The sequence below is a fragment of the Pelophylax lessonae genome (assembly GCF_965119305.1).
Source record: "Pelophylax lessonae genome assembly, chromosome: 5".
Taxonomy (NCBI): domain Eukaryota; kingdom Metazoa; phylum Chordata; class Amphibia; order Anura; family Ranidae; genus Pelophylax; species Pelophylax lessonae.
The window spans coordinates 55,170,514-55,188,679 of record NC_138772.1 but is presented as its reverse complement, the minus strand read 5'-3'; the positions used below and the strand labels follow the sequence as shown (position 1 = coordinate 55,188,679).

General features: G+C 49.9%; 1 protein-coding gene across 1 annotated transcript; it reads left to right on the top strand.

Moving 5' to 3' along the window:
• Positions 1–188: 188 nt before the first annotated feature.
• Positions 189–2,635, top strand: LOC309557127 (E3 ubiquitin-protein ligase UHRF1-like). The gene has a single exon (XM_082259781.1). It carries the CDS (start codon positions 247–249, stop codon positions 2,455–2,457), a length of 2,211 nt encoding a protein of 736 aa, XP_082115907.1. The 5' UTR covers positions 189–246; the 3' UTR covers positions 2,458–2,635.
• Positions 2,636–18,166: the final 15,531 nt, after the last annotated feature.

Below are 18,166 nucleotides of genomic sequence, written 5' to 3'. Positions count from 1 at the left end.
TCTCCGCCCCCTCTCGAGCCTGTTCCGCCCCTCTCCTCCCTCCCGAGCCTCAGCCTCCTCCAATCCGGGACGCTCTGAGGAATATCCCGCCAAACTATAAACCGCGCGCTATTCGCCAGCGCGGGAGATTCCTCACACACCTCAGTGAGAGAGACTGCATTGCTCCCGGTACCGAGCAGCCGGGGGAACACCGAAAGCGATAAGCCTACTCAAAGCCCTCTTCCGTTACCGATCGCATCAGCCATCATGTGGATTCAGGTGCGCACCATGGACGGCCGGCAGACCGAGCGGCTGGACGATCTCTCCAAGCTGACCAAGGTGGATGAGCTGCGGCTGCGGATCCAGGAGGTGTTCGGGGTGGAGATGGAGCGGCAGCGGCTCTTCTACAGAGGGAAGCAGATGGAGGACGGCCATACACTCTTCGATTACAGTGTGAACCTGAATGACATCGTACAGCTGATGGTGAGGCAGATCCCGGTGTGTGTCCCGGTCCCTGAGGAGAAGGAGGAGGAGGGGAAGTTGGAGGAGATAGAACCGGAGGAAGAGGCTCTTCCCTCCCCAGAGCTGGCCCTGTACAAGGCTGATCAGTTGGTGGACGCCCGGGACCTGAACATGGGCGCCTGGTTCGAGGCGGTGGTGGTGAAAGTGACCCGAAAACCCGACTCCAAGGACTTCACCTACCACATCCGCTATGAGGACTACCCTGAGAACGGGGTGGTGCAGATGGCGGAGAAGGACGTCCGCCCCCGGGCCCGGACCAAGCTGACCTGGGAGGACCTGACTGTGGGACAGGTGGTCATGGTCAACTACAACCCGGACGAGCCGAAGGAGAAGGGCTACTGGTACGACGCTGAGATCCAGAAGAAGCGGGCGTCCCGCACCGTCAAGGAGGTCTACGCCAAGGTCCTGATGGGGGCAACTGGCGACTCGCTGGATGATTGCCGCATCCGCTTCGTGGATGAGATCTTCAAAATCGAGGAGCCCGGCAGCGAGGAGCCATCAGAGAAACCCCCCAAGCGCCAGAACGGGCCGGAGTGTAAGCATTGCCGGGACAACGCCCGGGTGAAGTGCCGCATGTGCGCCTGCCACATCTGCGGGGGAAAACAGGACCCGGACAAGCAGCTGCTGTGCGATGAATGCGACATGGCCTTCCACATGTACTGCCTTGACCCTCCGTTGGCTGCCCTGCCTGATGAGGACTGGTACTGCCCTGAGTGCCGGATCGACACCAGCGAGGTGGTGCTGGCCGGAGAAAAGCTAAAGGAGAGCAAAAGAAAGTCCAAGATGCCGTCCGCCTCTAGTTCATGCAACCGAGACTGGGGCAAGGGCATGGCGTGTGTCGGGCGCTCCAAAGAGTGCACCATCGTCCCATCCAATCACTACGGCCCCATACCTGGCGTGCCCGTCGGCACCATGTGGAAGTTCAGAGTTCAGGTCAGTGAGGCCGGCGTGCACAGGCCACATGTCGCTGGCATCCATGGCCGTAGCAACGACGGCTCCTATTCTCTGGTGTTGGCAGGAGGTTACGAGGATGATGTAGACAATGGGACTGAGTTCACTTACACCGGAAGCGGAGGCCGTGACCTCTCGGGTAACAAGCGCACCGCTGAGCAATCGTGTGACCAGAAACTAACAAACATGAACAGAGCTCTTGCTTTAAACTGCAATGCACCCATTAATGACAAGCAGGGGTCCGTGGCCAAGGACTGGCGAGCCGGAAAGCCCGTCCGCGTTGTGCGCAACTCCAAAGGGAGGAAGCATAGCAAATACGCCCCCGAGGATGGCAACCGTTATGATGGAATTTACAAAGTGGTGAAGTACTGGCCTCAAAAGGGAAAGTCTGGCTTCCTCGTGTGGCGTTACTTGCTCAGGAGAGACGATGATGAACCTGCCCCCTGGACCAAGGATGGAAAAGAACGTATTAAGAAGCTGGGCCTTACTCTGCAGTTCCCCCCAGGTTATCTGGAATCTGTTGCTAACAAGGAGAGGGAAAAGGAGAACGACGCCGGAGCCAGCGTGCTTGAAACTCCCAAAGGAAAGAGAAAAAGGCAGTCTGAGAATGCTAAAGCTCTGACGCCATCTGCTGGCACACCAAAGAAAACCAAAGTGGAGTTATACAAACTGACGGCTGAGCAAAAAGCTCTGATTCAGAAAGATCAACTCAATGGCAAGTTGTGGAATGAAGTCATGAGCTTTCTTAAGGAAGGACCGAAATTCATTAACAAAGTGGAAGAGACTTTCCTGTGCATCTGCTGCCAAGAAGTGGTGTATGAGCCCGTCACCACCGAGTGCCTGCACAATATCTGCAAGAGCTGCCTTGACCGTTCCTTTAAAGCCTCTGTGCATAGTTGCCCTGCTTGCAGATATGACCTGGGAAAGAACTACAACCTGAGTGTGAACAAGGCACTGCAATCCGTTCTCAGCCAGCTCTTCCCTGGCTATGAGAGGGGGAGATAAGATTTTATTTTTTTTTTTTTTTCCCCCCTTTTGACTTGAACAGTGTGTTGGGTATCCAGACATCTGTCTTGAGTTTATTCTGTATTATATTTCTTCTGAATATTTTTTGTTCAGCCTTATTACAGTGGTGCTCCAGCCCAAAATCTATAGTGGTGGGTTACAACCTTTGTCGGGCTTTTATTCCGGTCTCTGCTTACTGCGTAATTCCATGTTTTGATAAGTGTTCACCTGGTCTAAAAATTGAGGGTAAACTTGCCCATCCAGGACAGATGTAAAGCCCGACAGTTTGGTTTCATACAGTTTGGTCACAGTGCAGGTGTATGTGCGGCAAACTTGCGTTTTCCCATAGACTTTCTATTGGGTTGCGGGTTTACTGAAAGTGCACTAAAAGTCCTGCATGCTGCATTTTTGCGCTTCAGAAAACCTGCAACCTAATAGTCTATGGGAAACCGCGGGTAGACCGTGCTTCTGGCCAAGCGCGGCAGTGTGAAACTGGCCTTATTATAGTGAATGTAAACCCTAAGAGCCGGTTCACACTGGGGCGACTTGTGCCTGACAAGTCGCCTGCCATAGATTAGCACAGGACCCGTTCTAATAGGAGCGACACAAGTCACTCCGACTTAGAAAAAGGGTCCTGTACTACTTTGGGGCGACTTGCATTGACTTCAATGATATGAAGTCCGTGCATGTCGCTCTGAGGTGCGCGCTGTGCACCGCGACTTCACAGGTTGCCCCGGCAAGTCGGGTCGCCCCTATGTGAACCGGCTCTAAATCTATGTTTTGTTTGCCATCATGCATCACTGTATACAGATTTTGTAAGCAAATCATTTAATGCTGGAGAGGTTTTTTTTTTTTTTTTTTTTTTTTCTTTCCTAGAGATCCTGCTTAGAAGGGCACCTCCTGTTGCCGACTGACGTTAGACCACTGCCTCTTAGGCGCAGCATTGTAAGCCTACCAGTGAGTGTTCCTTTAATATGCCTTTGTGCCTGTTAGCCCAGTGGTCAACATAAGGAGCACTCGAGGCAGGCTGACAATGCTGCTAATATAATTGGGAGGAAACCGCTTAGTTTGCCGGCTTGCAAATGGTAGTATGTCCAGGCAAAAAAGATACAATAAATCAATTTTTTCTTTCTATGACAAACCTTCCAAAAAACATATATTTAGGGTTTAAATAGGTTTGGCATCATGTATCACTGTAAATTGTTTTTTTTTTTTTTTCAGAAAATCGTTGTTGTAAAGTTTCTTACCTGTAGATCCTGCCAGTAACAGCACTTCCTGTAGCAGACGGAGAGAGCGGAGCTGCTGTCACTCAAGTGGCTTCCTGCCATGAGTGTTCCTTATGTTGACTGTTGTGTTGTCTATCAGGCCTCTTAAGACCTAATAGTAGACACAACAGCCGTTTAGGCTTACAACGCTGTGGGCTTAGCTTGTCAGCTTGCAACAGCAAGTGCTGTTATTGGCTGGATCTCTAGGTAACTGGAAAATCTAGTACAGGGAGGCATGATATCAGACTTGCTGAGAATAGATTAGGGAGTACATATGCTTTAAAGCAGGGGTCTCAAACGGGTGGCCCTCCAGCTGTTGCAGAACTACAATTCCCATAAGACATTGCAAGGCTGACTGATACAAGTATGACTCTGACAGAGGCATGATGGGACTTGTAGTTCTGCAACAGCTGAAGGGCTGCCAGTTTGAGACGCCTGCTTTAAAGGAAACCTGTTCTGAGGAAACCTAGGCTATTGTCTAACCCTGTATTTGAATGTGCTGGTTGCTTGGCTGTCATACTGATTCATAAGGGTTTGATTTACTTAAACAGGAGCATGCAAAATCTGGTGCAGCTCTGCATAGAAAACCAATCGGCTTCCAGGATTTTTGTCAAAAACTTAATTAAACAATCTGAAGTTAGAAGCTTATTGGCTACTGTAAACAGCCGCACCAGATTTTGCACTCTCCAGTTGTAGTAAATCAATCAATTCCAAAACATCTGGGGTGGCAAACCTTGGCACCCCAGATGTTTTGGAACTACATTTCCCATAATGCTCATGTACTCTACAGTGTAGTTGAGCATCATGGGAAATGTAGTTCAGAAACATCTGGGGTGCCAAGGTTCATCACCACTGCTATAGGCTTTAGTGTGTGGTCACGGACTTGGAACAATGGAATCTGACTTTTCCAGCCTTATGATTGTTTGAAGTCTGTGACCCCATTGAGGCAACAGTTGGGTAACCAGCAGGAATTTGGCAATATCCTTTTATTTCTTTATGGTAATCGTTTAGTTTTCCAGTTTACTCTTCGCTTTCCAGTTTGCTCTGCTAGACTGTCTCGGTTCATTTTGTCACCACTTTGCTGCTCAGTCTCCTCTACCTCTGCATACGTAGTGCCTCTAGTACTTCTCAATTGTAAACCTGAGAGGAATTTCGTTCTTTATAGTATTTCTAATTCATTCAGTTTTGTGGTTGCATACTGATGACTGTTAATGTGTTAGACAACCTGTCACTCCCCAGCTTCTGTGGAACAAAGTCCCAGCATGCAGTTGTCGTCCTAGTAGATCTACAAGTCTTTGGCTGCTAGGGCATGCTGGAATGTGTAGTCCCACAGCTGCTGTAGAGCTACTGCTTGTCATTGCTGTAAATGCTGCCCTGTTGGGACACTGGTGTTACTTCACTCTGAATTTGCACTGATGACCTTGTCACTAAAGGGTTCAGATTGCTTATAATTTTGGCATTTTGCAACCAGTAGTAGGTAAGGCTGTGCTAGATTTATACAAGCAGGGATGAAATGCTCTACCTCAACATACAGGACTGTCTTTTTAGAAGGCTTAATTTTTTTTTTCTAGATTGGGACTTGGTCATTTTGACTGTATAACTGGTATATTTTGCATGCTCTCTGTTGGAGATCTCTGGTCTGGAGACTGCTGAAGGCAGGGTTGTGAAAATGTATGTCCAACCAAATTACTTCTTGGGGCTCTTTCACACGGTCCGCCTCTGTAGGCGGATCCGTGCTGCTCAGCGGGGATCGATCCGCGATCCCCGCTGAGCCGGCGGATGACAGCTCCGTCTCCGCTTGCAGTGCGGAGAGGGAGGTCTCACAGCCCCCCGCTGCTCTCTATGGAGGATCGGATGAGAGCGGACCGCCTGTCCGCTCTCATCCGATCCGATACCTGAACGGATGGAAAAATAGGGTTTCCATCCGTCCAGATTTCACGGACAGGATCGGATACGGGTGTCAGCGGAGGTGTCTCCGCTGACATCCGCTGTCCCATAGAGCTGCATGGAGGATCCGATCAGATCCGCCTAAACTGACAGGCGGATCTGATCGGACCGCCCGTGTGAAAGAGCCCTTAGGCCTACTTCACTTTGATGTTCCAAAACTGGAGAGTGCAAAATCTGGTGCAGCTGTTCATGGTAGCCAATCTGCCTCTTAATTTCAGCTTGTTCAATTAAGCTTTGACAAAAAAAAAAAAAAAACACCTGGAAGCTGATTGGTTGCTATGCAGAGCTGCACCACATTTTGCACTCTCTCCAGTTTTAGTAAATCAATGAAAGCTCAACCTGTGGCCCTCAATCTGTTTCAGAACTACAAGTTCAATGATGCATTACATGGCTGACAGTTACAAACATGACTGCCAAAAGCAGAGGCATGATGGGACTTGTATTTCTGAAACTGCTGGAGGGCAACAGGTTTGAGCACCCATTGATTTACTAAAATTGGAGAGAGTGCAAAGTGTGGTGCAGCTCTGCAAAGAAACCAATCCGCTTCAAGGTTTTTTTTTTTTGTCAAAGCTTAATTGAACAAGCTGAAATTAGAGGCAGATTGGCTACCATGAACGGCTGCACCACATTTTGCAGACCTAGTTTGCATTGATGTAAATTAGGACACGGCAACTACTTTCAGTTGACATCAGTGTTTGCGTTTTTGGAAGCAGTAGCTGTATTTGTGCATCCTAACTTACATTGATGGGGATGCACGGAACACCTATGTATCCCTGTGTAAGTGTACACTGTATTACACCCATTGTGAAGAAAGCTATAGTTTTGGTTGGAGCGGAGAAGGGTTATAACCCCAGTCTGAATTTTCTTCTGTCTGGCGCTCCATTAGAATAATTCACTTTCACTACCTGTCCTTTCTTTTATTGCCAGATAAGCAGTCCAACAGTAAGATGCATTTCTTTGGTTGCGTCCCCTGCCAACTGTTGTCTGTTGCAGACCTCTTCTCGATGGGGAAGTGAGGGTTAAACCCTATAATGGAGCTCCAGCAGGCAGTAAAAAGCCAACAGAGGTTCTAATCCCTCCCTAAGATAGACATAACTAGAAGAAAAAAGTTTGCTTGGCATACACACATTCATTTGCAAATTTAACCAATGTAATTCGTAAATCCCACATTTTCACTTTTCCTGAATAGTATATGCAGGCTTGCCTGATCTTTAGAGAGCTATAAAATGTCCTGAATTAATTTGTGAATAATTCTCCATGTTCCAAGAAAATCTACATGTGCGATTCAGGCGAATTAGAAGATTTGTGGTTGCTAGAGGTGGCTAGGATCTAGGAATAATGTTCTCATACTTTAATACAGCCAATCAAAGCCATTTGGTGGTTTATGGTGCCATACTATTAAATCTTGTTCCTGCAGAAACCTATATTTTTGTATATTTGTGATACCTATCATTCTTTGTCACGTTTTGTGGCAAAGGTGTCCTGTTCAAGTTAGTGTTTAAGAGGCCCTGTTAATTTGCCTCAAATGGGTACTTGACAGATTCCCTTCAAAATCTTTATACCTAGTGGGTGTCATTCTAAAACTTTTTTGGTATGTGACCTAAAGCAGAATTCCAGTCTAGCTAATCTTTTAAAATGTCTCCCAACACCTTTGCTGACTAACCTGTGCAAGAAAATGTCTATACATACTTTCAGCCTGTTCCAGTCTGTAATCCATGTCGGGCAGCTGCAGGGGAGAGGAGAGAGGGAGCGCTCGATTACTGGGGACTCTGGGAGTGGGGACCCATAGGCTCCCATGTCCTAGTCATTGTCGGTGCTTTCTCCTCTCCCCTGCAACTGCCGTTCCCTGACATAGGGAGGCAAGATCACATGACCGAACTGGAGTGGGCTGACAATAGGTAAATATACTGCTTTTTTTTTTTTTGCACAGGTTAGTTGGCATAGGTGTTAGTCTAGGTGGGCTTAGGCTGGAATTCTATGTTAAAGGTGATCTAAATCCAAAACTTTTCATTAGCTGGTGGTAAGAAGTTGGTACCCCTGTCAAGTGTGTTTATTTTTTTTTTTTTTTTTTATACTGCGGACTGTGTCCCCATTTAGAAAATGCAATTTCCTCCTGGTGACCACCATCGCTGGGAATAAAAGTGGGGAAAGAAACCAACATTTTACATTGCCAACAGAACAGGAATAGAGGAGACTTCCTGCAGTGGGGACACCTGTCCCTTTGACAACTGTCTATAGCGATTTCTTCTCTGGCCCCAATACCCCACCCTCCCCTCCTTCCTCTGGCCTTCCCCCCTCCCCCCTTGTCTCCTCTGGCCTTCCCCCCTCCTTGTCTCCTCTGGCCTTCCCCCCCCCTTGTCTCCTCTGGCCTCCCCCCCCCCCCCCTTGTCTCCTCTGGCCTTCCCCCCCCCCCCTTGTCTCCTCTGGCCTTCCCCCCCCCCTTGTCTCCTCTGGCCTTCCCCCCCCCCCTTGTCTCCTCTGGCCTCCCCCCCCCCTTGTCTCCTCTGGCCTCCCCCCCCCCTTGTCTCCTCTGGCCTCCCCCCCCCCTTGTCTCCTCTGGCCTCCCCCCCCCCCCCCCTTGTCTCCTCTGGCCTCCCCCCCCCCTTGTCTCCTCTGGCCTTCCCCCCCTCCTTGTCTCCTCTGGCCTTCCCCCCCCTCCTTGTCTCCTCTGGCCTTCCCCCCCCTCCTTGTCTCCTCTGGCCTTCCCCCCCCTCCTTGTCTCCTCTGGCCTTCCTCACCCCCCCCCTCGTCTCTTCTGGCCTTCCTCACCCCCCCCCCTCGTCTCTTCTGGCCTTCCTCACCCCCCCCCCTCGTCTCTTCTGGCCTTTCTACCCCCCAACCACCCCTTCCCTTGTCTCTTCTGGCATCAGGGGTTTTTAACATTTCCTGCTTTACCCAAAATGGAAAGTTTTGGCATTAGACTTCAATTAAGCCTGGAGGGGAACGGTCCCTGAGCCTATTAAAGAGAAATGCTCGCTTGACTGTTCACACACACTATGGGGTGAGATTTACTAAAACTGGAGCATGAAAAATCTGGTGCAGCTCCGCATAGAAACCAATCTGCTTCCTGGTTTTATTTTCAAAGCTTCATTGAACAAGTTGAAGTTAGAAGACGGTGGTCTACCATGCACAGCTGCACCAGATTTTGCACTCTGCAGTTTTAGTAAATCAACCGCAATGTCTGCCTTGGTTTTGGACATGGTTGGCTTGGTTTTATAATGTGGGCACTTCCGCTCTGTATCGGTTGAGTCTAAAGTCAGCATTTCCTGTCGGCAATTGTTCTTAAATATGGGTTTTATTCAGATTTGTGCATTGTTCCAAGATATTTTGTATCCTTTTTTATTAGCATTTATTTTAGTTTGTGATCTTATCAAATGTTTAATGAAATGTTCCTCATGTTGTGCATTGTAGTTAAGTCATGCTATGTATGTTTTGTCCAATTATTGGGTCTATTGGAATGTTTCGTTTTATACATCCAATCCTATAAAATAAATGGTTGATGGTTTAGACTTTTACACATTTGTTTGTCATCCTTGTAGTTGAAGCAAAAAAGGGTTTCTGCTTTGGAGTTCATATACGCACTAAGGGCCCTATTTATGGGGGAGATCCATATTCACTTTGCTGGATGCTGCAATATTTACCTCACACGAAGGCCTTGCATTTTGCATCCAATTTATAAAATGTAGACCAATGTGGAGCCTGCTGCAGTGTCCCAGAGTTCTCCTAACCACTTGCCCACTGGGCACTTGTTACCCCCCTTTCTAACCAGGCCAATTTTCTGCTTTCAGTGCTCACATTTTGAATGCAAGACTGTACCCATATGAATTTTTTTTTATTTTTTTTTTTTTTTACAGATTTCTTTTGGTGGTATTTAACCACTTGACGACAGCCCGCTGCAGATTTACTGCAGCAGGCAGCCGCTCCTGGGCGAAACGACGTAGCTCTACGTCGCTCGCTCTCAGGAGGCTAGGGGGCGAGCGTGCTCCCGCCCCCGCTCGTCAGCCGTGGAGCCAGTGCGTGTCAGACGGCTCCGATTGCTGCCTGACACCGGCGATCTCCCCCCCCCCCCCCCCCCCCGCTTGACAGAGAAGGATGGACGGCTGATGTAAACACAGCCGTCCATCCTTCTCCCTGGGATGATCAGACTGTGATCCAGCTATATAGGATTGCATGTCTCTATGGTCATCTCACAAGCCCAACCCCCCCCCCCCCACAGTTAGAATCACTCCCCTAAGGTCACATTTAACCCTTTGATCACCAACACTGTTAACCCCTTCCCTGCCAATGGCATTATTACAGTAACAGTGCATATATTTAGCACTGATTACTGTAGTAATGTCACTGGTACCCCCAAAGTGTCAAATGTCAAGGGTCCGATCTGTCCGCAATGTCCCGCAGAAAAAATCAGATTGCCGCCATTACTAGTAAAAAAAAATAAAAATGACAAATCTTTCCCGTAGTTAGACGCAATAACTTTTGTGCAAACCAATCAAAATATGCTTATTGTGGTTTTTTTATTTTTATTTTTTTTTTTGCCAAAAATATGTAGCAGAAAACAAATTGGCCTAAAATGTTAAATTTTGATTTTTAATTTTTAATTTTTTTTTTTTTGCAATGTTGTATAGTAGAATGTGAAAAATATATTGTGTTTTTTTTCAAAATTGTCGCTCCTTTTTTTGTTTATAGCGCAAAAATAAAAATCGCACAGGTGATCAAATGCCACCAAAAGAAAGCTCTGTGGGGAAAAAGGACGTCAATTTTATTTTGGTACAGCAATTGTCTGTTAAAGTAACGCAGTGCCGAATCGCAAAAGAAGGCCTGGTCATTAAGCAGGAAAAATCTTCCGGTCTTAAAGTGGTTAATCACCACTTTTTTTTTTTTTTTTTTTTATCTATAAACAAGATAAAATGAAACATGAAAAGTGTTTTTAAAAAAAATAAAATAAAAAATAAAGCATTTTCTCTATCGTTCATTGAAGGCCGCAGTCTCTGATCTTCATATCAGGGTAATACTGCCCCCTACAGGAGTAGGACACTAGGCAGAAAAGTTCTGGCTACACCTATGGGCAGTCCCAGGGGGTATACCCTCTCCTCCAGCTATAGGATGTCAGTTTTAATCTGCCTAGTCAGGAGTAAGGACCTAGTTCCTTGCTGGGATCTCTGGTCCTGGCAACGTTTTTTTTTTTTTTTTTTCTAGTTAGCTTTTTCTCCGGATTTTTTCCCTGTGTGATCTACAAGCAACTATGCTGGATCTGGGCGACGGGCTGGATATATAGATCCAGTGGTCACCCCAGCCAACCAACGAGCGCGTGCAGACCTTAGCTCCGCACTGAGTCGGCAGCGACATAGCCCACTGGAACGGAGTTGGCCCCGCGAGTTAAACGTCTCGCCAGGTCGCATACGACTGGGTCTAGGCCCGAGTTGCAGCGTTCCTATTTGGCCGACAGCCCCTCCACTTCGGCAGAGAGAGGGGTTCTGTCAGGAGATGAGTATGGTATGGTGAGTAAATGTTCCCCCCTCTTCCCCTGGCGTGTTTTGGGGTGGACGGGGGCCTCTCCCTAGGACAGCCGGATCCTCACAACCCCGGGTTCCCCTCTGTCCTATCACGCACCCCCCACCTAACTGCCCCCCCCCCCCTCACTACTAGGGGCTATTGGGTTGTTTGTGACTACTCCCGCGGGCTGGGACCTAGCTTTAGGTGGGGGGTGCGATGAATGAACGATTGTGCGGGGGGGTTTCTACCTGTCACTCCAGGGCCCACCTTCCAATCGATCCTGTCCAGGAGGCTGGAAGGTCCCCATGAGGGTCCTCAGTAGCTCCGCAGGGCCACCATTTTCTTGTAGCCACATATGTGCAGCATGATCGGCGGCCATCTTGGTACCCCCGGCGCCATTTTTCGGTGGATTTTTCTTAGGAATCACTGATGGGAGTTCCTGGAGGCGTTTTTCTGGGTGGAGCCCTTACCTATACCCTGGTGCTGATCTTCTTGTCTTTCTTTCTGGATCAAGATTGCTGCTGACACGTGCTGTGCAGACGTTCTGGGCCTCCTGGTTCATCTTTGGTGATAGGGTGGTGAGTCGGCTCTCGTCTTCAGTGCGCTCTGCTCTACCTCTTGGGGGCGTTTTAGAGCGGTGGGACGTGAAGGTTGGAGTCTACAAGCTATGGTGGCAATCATTAATCACACCTGATGTACTGACGGCCGATCTAACTTCTCTCATTCATTGATGGATGCAGTTCTCTGATTCATATCAGTAGGGTAATACTGCCCCCTAGAGGAGTAAGACACAAGGCAAAAAAAGTTCTGGCTACGCCTATAGGCAGTCCTGGAGGGCACACCCTCTCTTCCTGCATAGGATGCCAGTTTTCCTTGCTGGGATCTTTGGTCCTGGCATAGAAGTAATTTTTTTATGTAGATTTTTTTTTTTTTTTTTTTTTTTTAGCTAGACTTTTTCTCCGGATTGTTTTTCATGTGAGATCTTCTAGCAATTATGCTGGGCTGGGCGACAGACTGGAACCCCATATCCAGTGGTCACCCAAGTCTGGCCATCGAGCGCTTGCTGGCCTTAGCCATGCGCTGGGTCGGCCGTGACATGGTCCTGCTAGACGGGGACTGGCCCCGTGAGTTAAACGTCTCGCCAGGACGCACAAGACAGGGTCTAGGCTGATGTTGTAGCGTTCCTATTTGGCCGACAGCCCCCCTACTCCGGTGGCGTGGGGTCTTGTCATGAGATGGCGCCCGCCTGTGTCCCCGGTATGGTGAGTAAACGTTCCCTGGCGGATTTTGGGATGCATGCATGCCCTCTCTGGGATGGTCGCACCCTCACACTCCTGGGTTCCCTCTGTTCTGTTGTGACCCCCCTCTCCACATGGGGGACTGTTTGGGCCTGGCTGGGGCCTGGGTAGTGCGCTGTCTGCAGCGCTCGACCGATCCTGCAGGGGGGGCCCTTGGTGGGGTTTTCTGCTGTGGATGGGTGTTTGGGGGGGGGGGGTCCCCCTGTGGGCCCCGATTATCGTGATTCGTGGGTGCTGCCATTTTGTTGTAGCCTCTGTCTGCTTCTATGGGAGCCATCTTGGTACACCTGTGTTCGGCTATTTTGCAGTAGATTTTTTGCTGTGGAGGCCGGTGGGAGTGCCTGGAGGACAGTGTCATGAGGGTGGTCTCTACCTCTCTGTGGGGGTTTGTTAGCGCGCGCCTGACCTCCGGGGGGCACTGTTGCGCTGTAAGTCAATTCTGTCTTTTTTTTAAAGTTGCTGGCGGGTTCCTTAGGTTCAGTATGGACCCTGCAGGCCATTTGTTCCCACCTGACCCCCCTTACGGAGGCCGCAGGGCCTCCTGGATCTCCACTGTCCGTCGATGCCTTTTCGGCAGTTCGGGAAGCATTTGGGCCCGGGTGAAGGGGGTAGGTGCGCTGAGACGTTGCTCCACCTACCCCTGCCTTATCTGATGTCTCAGTCTGAGTCTGGCTCAGCCGCCGCAGACTGAGGGCCTCCCTGTTGGGTCTGTTACCTCGCACCCTGTCTCCTCGGATGATGATGAAATTTCTACCTCCCCTGCCGCAACAGGCGCTGGTGGATGCACTGGCTATTTCGGTGTGACACCCTGCGATTTGGGGGTCACAGCGGCGGCTGCGCCTGGGGTGCAGGTGGCTCACATGCCATCTAGAGCTGCTTTTTTTGCTGGTTGCTCATGTAGAAGGGGACCGTCCTTGAGACGTTCCCCTGGGGTGTTTAAGTGGCCGTTAGACGTTGCCCTTTTGGGGAGTCTCTGGTCCAGAGTACTGTTCCGCCTTTGGACGTATGGTCTCTAGCTGAATGGGACTACCGTTGTTCTAGTGGAGGAATCCCCAACCTGCAAGGACTTGGGTGGGATAGGATGGTGCCGGCTGTGGCCTGCGATCTGTACTCCCTGGCGTAGTCTGCACTGGGAACAGTGTTTGTTTTTCCCTTGCCACGCAGACTCTGCCTGATGGGCGGAGTTCCACTGCCGTGACTTGGTGTGGGGCATGTCCCTCTTGCCCTGGGGGAGCTGTTGGACCAGCTGGCACATGGGCTGCAATTTGTTTGCGATGCTGCGCTGGCCAAGACTCCCTTGTATGGGTCACCTTGTCGTTTTCGGCGGTGGTTATGCAGAGTCTACTTGACCGTAGTGTTGGTCTTCGGATCAAACTTCTATGACGGTCTTAATGGATCTTCCTGTTCAGGGGATCGCTTGTTGGCACTGCCCTGGATGACATTGTATAAGGGTCTCGGAGGGGGGGGTGTTTTTCTTCCACAGGCTAACAAGGGTAAGGGCCTTCATTGGGAGCTGAAAGAGAAGAACCCCGACTGCAAACAGTTTCTTCGTCCCTCGGGGACGGTCGATGTGGCGAAGTCCTTCCAGACTTCCGCGTATGGTTCCAAACTACCCTGGTCTGGAGAACATGAGATCGTTTTTTCCCAGACCTGTGGACTAGGCCTCCTCGGCCTGAAGCTGCTTCCTCACCCATCTAGGGGGTGGGGGGGGTCCTTGCCGGTCGAGGGGCTGGCCTGGATCCCAGGCTGCTGGGTTCAGGAGGTCATGCGGTCCAGTTGCAAGATCGAGTCCCGATCCGTTTATTTGTGGTAAGGTTTTTTTCCCCTCCAATGTACGGCTGTCCCCGGATCGCTTACTGGCGCTCTTTGGGGCAGTTCAGGCTCTGGTTCAAGCTGGACCAACTGGTCCTTTGATGGTTCCGTGCAAATAAAAACTTCAGGTTGATATCGGTTCGCACGGCGGTGGCTTCCCTGCATCAGGGGGATTCCTGGCCTCCATAGACATCAAGCTGCCTACCTTCACATCCTGTTATGTTCAGGACACCTACGGATTCTCTTTTTTTTTTTTTTTTTGCCGTGGGGGGGGGGGGGGAAGGATCTCTTATCGGTTTGTGGCGTTGCCCTTGGGTCTCGCTTATGCTAGTAGGGTCTTCACAAAGGTGTGGCTCCGGTCCTGGCGCTGTCGTATCGGTCCGGGGTTCCTGACTGATCTCCTTCTCCGTGTGTAGTCTCCTACGGTGCTGACAAACGGATTGGGAAGTCACCACGAGAACTCTGGAGGAGTTAGGTGGGTTCTGCCATGGTCCTTTCCATGAGACTGGACTTTCTGGGCCTGACTTTGGACTCTCCCTCAATCAGGGTGTTTCTCCCTCCGAGGAAAAGACTCTTGGAACTTCAGACTGCTGTTCATGTCCCGCACATGGTCGTCCCTTCGGACCTGTATGCGAGTTCTGGGACTGATGGTGCCGTCTTTCGAGGCGGTCCCTTTCGCTCAATCCCTCTCGGGGATCCCCCAGAAGGCGATCCTTCTCGAATGGGACTAGAATCCAAACTCTCTGGACTTTCGGATCTAGCTGAGCTGGCTGACCAGGGAGTCTTGAGCGGGAATCCTCCCTCCCCTTTTTCCTGAACACTTGTCACCGCGGATGCAAGCCTGTCTGGGTGGGAAGGAGTCCTCGGCAGGTTCTCTGCTTCGGGAGTATGGTCCCTGGAGGATCCAGGTTACCGATCAATGTCCTGGGGCTGAGATCGATCCAGCTTTGCCTGGTTCACTGGATCTTGATCGGGCACATCCAGTCGACTATGCCCCGACCGTGGCTTATGTCATTCACCAAGAGGGCACCAAGGGTGTCCTTGCAGCCTTGGATGTGTCAATTCTTCGTTGGGCAGTGCGCCATGTTCCAGCGCTTTCGCTGTTCCCTTTTCAGGTGTGGAAACCTTGGCAGGCGGATTGCCTCAGTCGACAGGCCTTGAATGCAGGGGAATGGTCCCTTCATCCGGAGGGGTTTCTGCAGTTGTGCCTTCTTTGGGGGCACTCCAGAAGTGGACATGTTGGCATCGCATCTAAAGGATAGTGCTGTGGTTTGTGGCCCCACTCCCGGGACCTTCTGGTGGGTGCAATGGTGGCACCATGGGGTCTGTTCTGTCATTGGCAAGAACATTTGCTAGGTTCAACTTGAACTATGCCATGGAGTTTAGCATGGTCAGCTGCGCACGGCTTCCGCCGGCATGGTCGTGTGCATGCTCACGGATGGGCCAAGGTCAGTCTCAGCTGCGGTCTGCCTTTCCTCCTAAGTTGCTGCCAAGAATTTTTCGCACAATTGAGGTGGAAGGGATTTTTGTCTCTCATGGCTCCGGATGGGCCTCGCCGAGCTTGGTATGCCGACCTGGTCAGGCCGGCCGCAATCGCTCCTTGTAGAATTCCCCTCAGGGAGGAGTTATTGTCTCCAGGGCCCATCTCCCGTCCGACTTTGCGGTTGCTGACTTTGCCGTCTTGGCTGTTGAATGCTAGGTGCTGAAGGACGGGAGTTTGACTGCTTCAGTGATTCCCACCCCGCTTGAAGCGTGGGAAGCAACTTCCAGGGTGATTTTTGTTCATCATACGAGACAGTCGTATATTGCGTGGGCTCCCCCTCGCTCTTACTCGGTGGCCCAGATCTTAGCTTCCCTCAATGGGGAGTTGATCACAAGTTGGCCTTGAGTGTCAAGGGTCTGGTTTCGGTTTTGGCAAATTTTTCTTCCGAAGGCCATTGGCCGCCAGTTCCTTGGTGCGTGACTTCTTCCAGGAGGTGCGACACTTGGTGCTTCCGGTGCGAGCCCCCCCCCCCCCCCCCCCCGGCAACCCACTGGGGACCTTAATTTGGTGCAGTCGGTTCTTTTAGACCCTCTGTTTGCGAGTATGCAAGGGTATCCCCTGCATACCTTTATTACAGAAGGTAACCTTTGTTGCGGTCACCCTGCGTGCAGGTGTCGGCACTGGCGACATTGTCCTGTCCTCCCTACATGTTGATCATGGGGCCAAGTAGTACTTCGTCCGGATCCGTCCCTCCCTCCGAAGGTGGTTTTTGGTGTTCACTTGCACGGGGACATTGCATTCCCATCTTGTGTCCTGAGCCCTCACATCCAAAGGAATGTGCATTGCTTACTCGTGAGTCAGGCTCGCTCTCTGTACTTGGGGATGGCTGTGAATGGGACTTCCTGCGTCTGCTGCATCTATTCCCGGATGGATCGGACAGACGGTGTTGCAGGTTTATTCAATTAGGGGTCAGGTCCTGCCTTTCCCTGTTTTGGTGCGTTCTACTCGGGCGCCTAGTGTTTCCTGGGCCTTTCGCCTTGTGGGCATCTGTGCTCCAGGTTGCAAGTCGGCTACCTGGTAGTCTGTTCACACCTTTACCACGTTTTAAGGTGGATGTGCTGGCATCTGCAGATGCCTCTTTTCGGGCGCAAGGTTTTTTGCTGGCTGCTGTTTAGAGGGCTTTTGGCCTTCCTTAAGGGTGTTTACTGTTTTCAGGTGGGCCTCATCTTTTGTGCTGAGTCCTATGTTGCCTGGTCCGCTATGTTTGGCCTTTGGGGACTTGTTCTTTTCTGATGTCCCCCCCTCATTTTATGGCACTGCTTTGGGATGCCCCTGCTGATATAAATCGGAGAACTGCGTCCGTCAAACGATGGAGAACTGGATTTTTGACTTGCCGTAAAATCCTTTTCTCTTAAGTTCATTGACGGACGCAGTACCCGCCCCTCTTGAGTTGGGTTGGTGTTACTTTTCTGACACTGCTTTGATACAAAACTGGCATCCTATGCAGGAAGAGAGGGTGTACCCTCTGGGACTGCCCATAGGTGTAGCCAGAACTTTTTTCAGCCTAGTGTCCTACTCCTGTAGGGCGCAGTATTACCCTACCGATATGTATCAGATATCTGCGTCCGTCAATGAACTTAAGAGAAAAAGATTTTGCGGTAAGTCAAAAATACAGTTTTCTTAAGACGTGAACATGCCAGGAAAGTACAAATTACCCCTTTTTGGAAAGTAAACATTCCAAGGTATTTAATAAGAGGCATGGTGAGTTTTTTTTTTTTTTTTTTTTTTTTTTTTTTTTTTCACACCATTTTCTTAACAGGTTATTTTATCTCACATGGCATTGGAGCTGCACGATTAATCGTTAAAAAAAAATCGCGACCTTGATTCAACAACCATCACGATCTTAACTAGCATTTCCACGATTCATACCATGCAGACCCGTTCTCTGCTCACTCACTCTCACAGCTGTCAGGAAAAAAAAGCCTCCAGCAAGTGTGTGTGTGTGTGTGTGTGTGTGTGTGTGTGTGTGTGTGTGTGTGTATATATATATAAATATATATTATAATGTGTGTGTATATTGGAGACTAAAATGGCCATCGTTGCAATATTATGTCACACTGTATTTGCACAGCTGTCTTTCAAACGAAATTTCTTTCATTCGTCGACTGACACAGCACTCCATACATCATAACTACTGGGTTATATTGCCTCCTCCAGGAGTAGGAATAGGCAGAACAAAAAACACCTGGCTACGCCCATGGGCTGTCCTCAGCTTGGTATATAAACCCCCCCCCCCCCCCCCCTGCTCTAGATACGTTTTTAATCTGTCTAGATCCGCTGGGACCTCTGGTCCTAGCAATTTTTTGTTATCCTTCCTTACATCCTTTTTTGTTTTTTTTCTCTCGGGAGAT

Excerpts from the sequence above, each read along its gene's own strand:
- LOC309557127 (XM_082259781.1), top strand. The coding sequence starts at position 247 with ATGTGGATTCAGGTGCGCACCATGGACGGCCGGCAGACCGAGCGGCTG.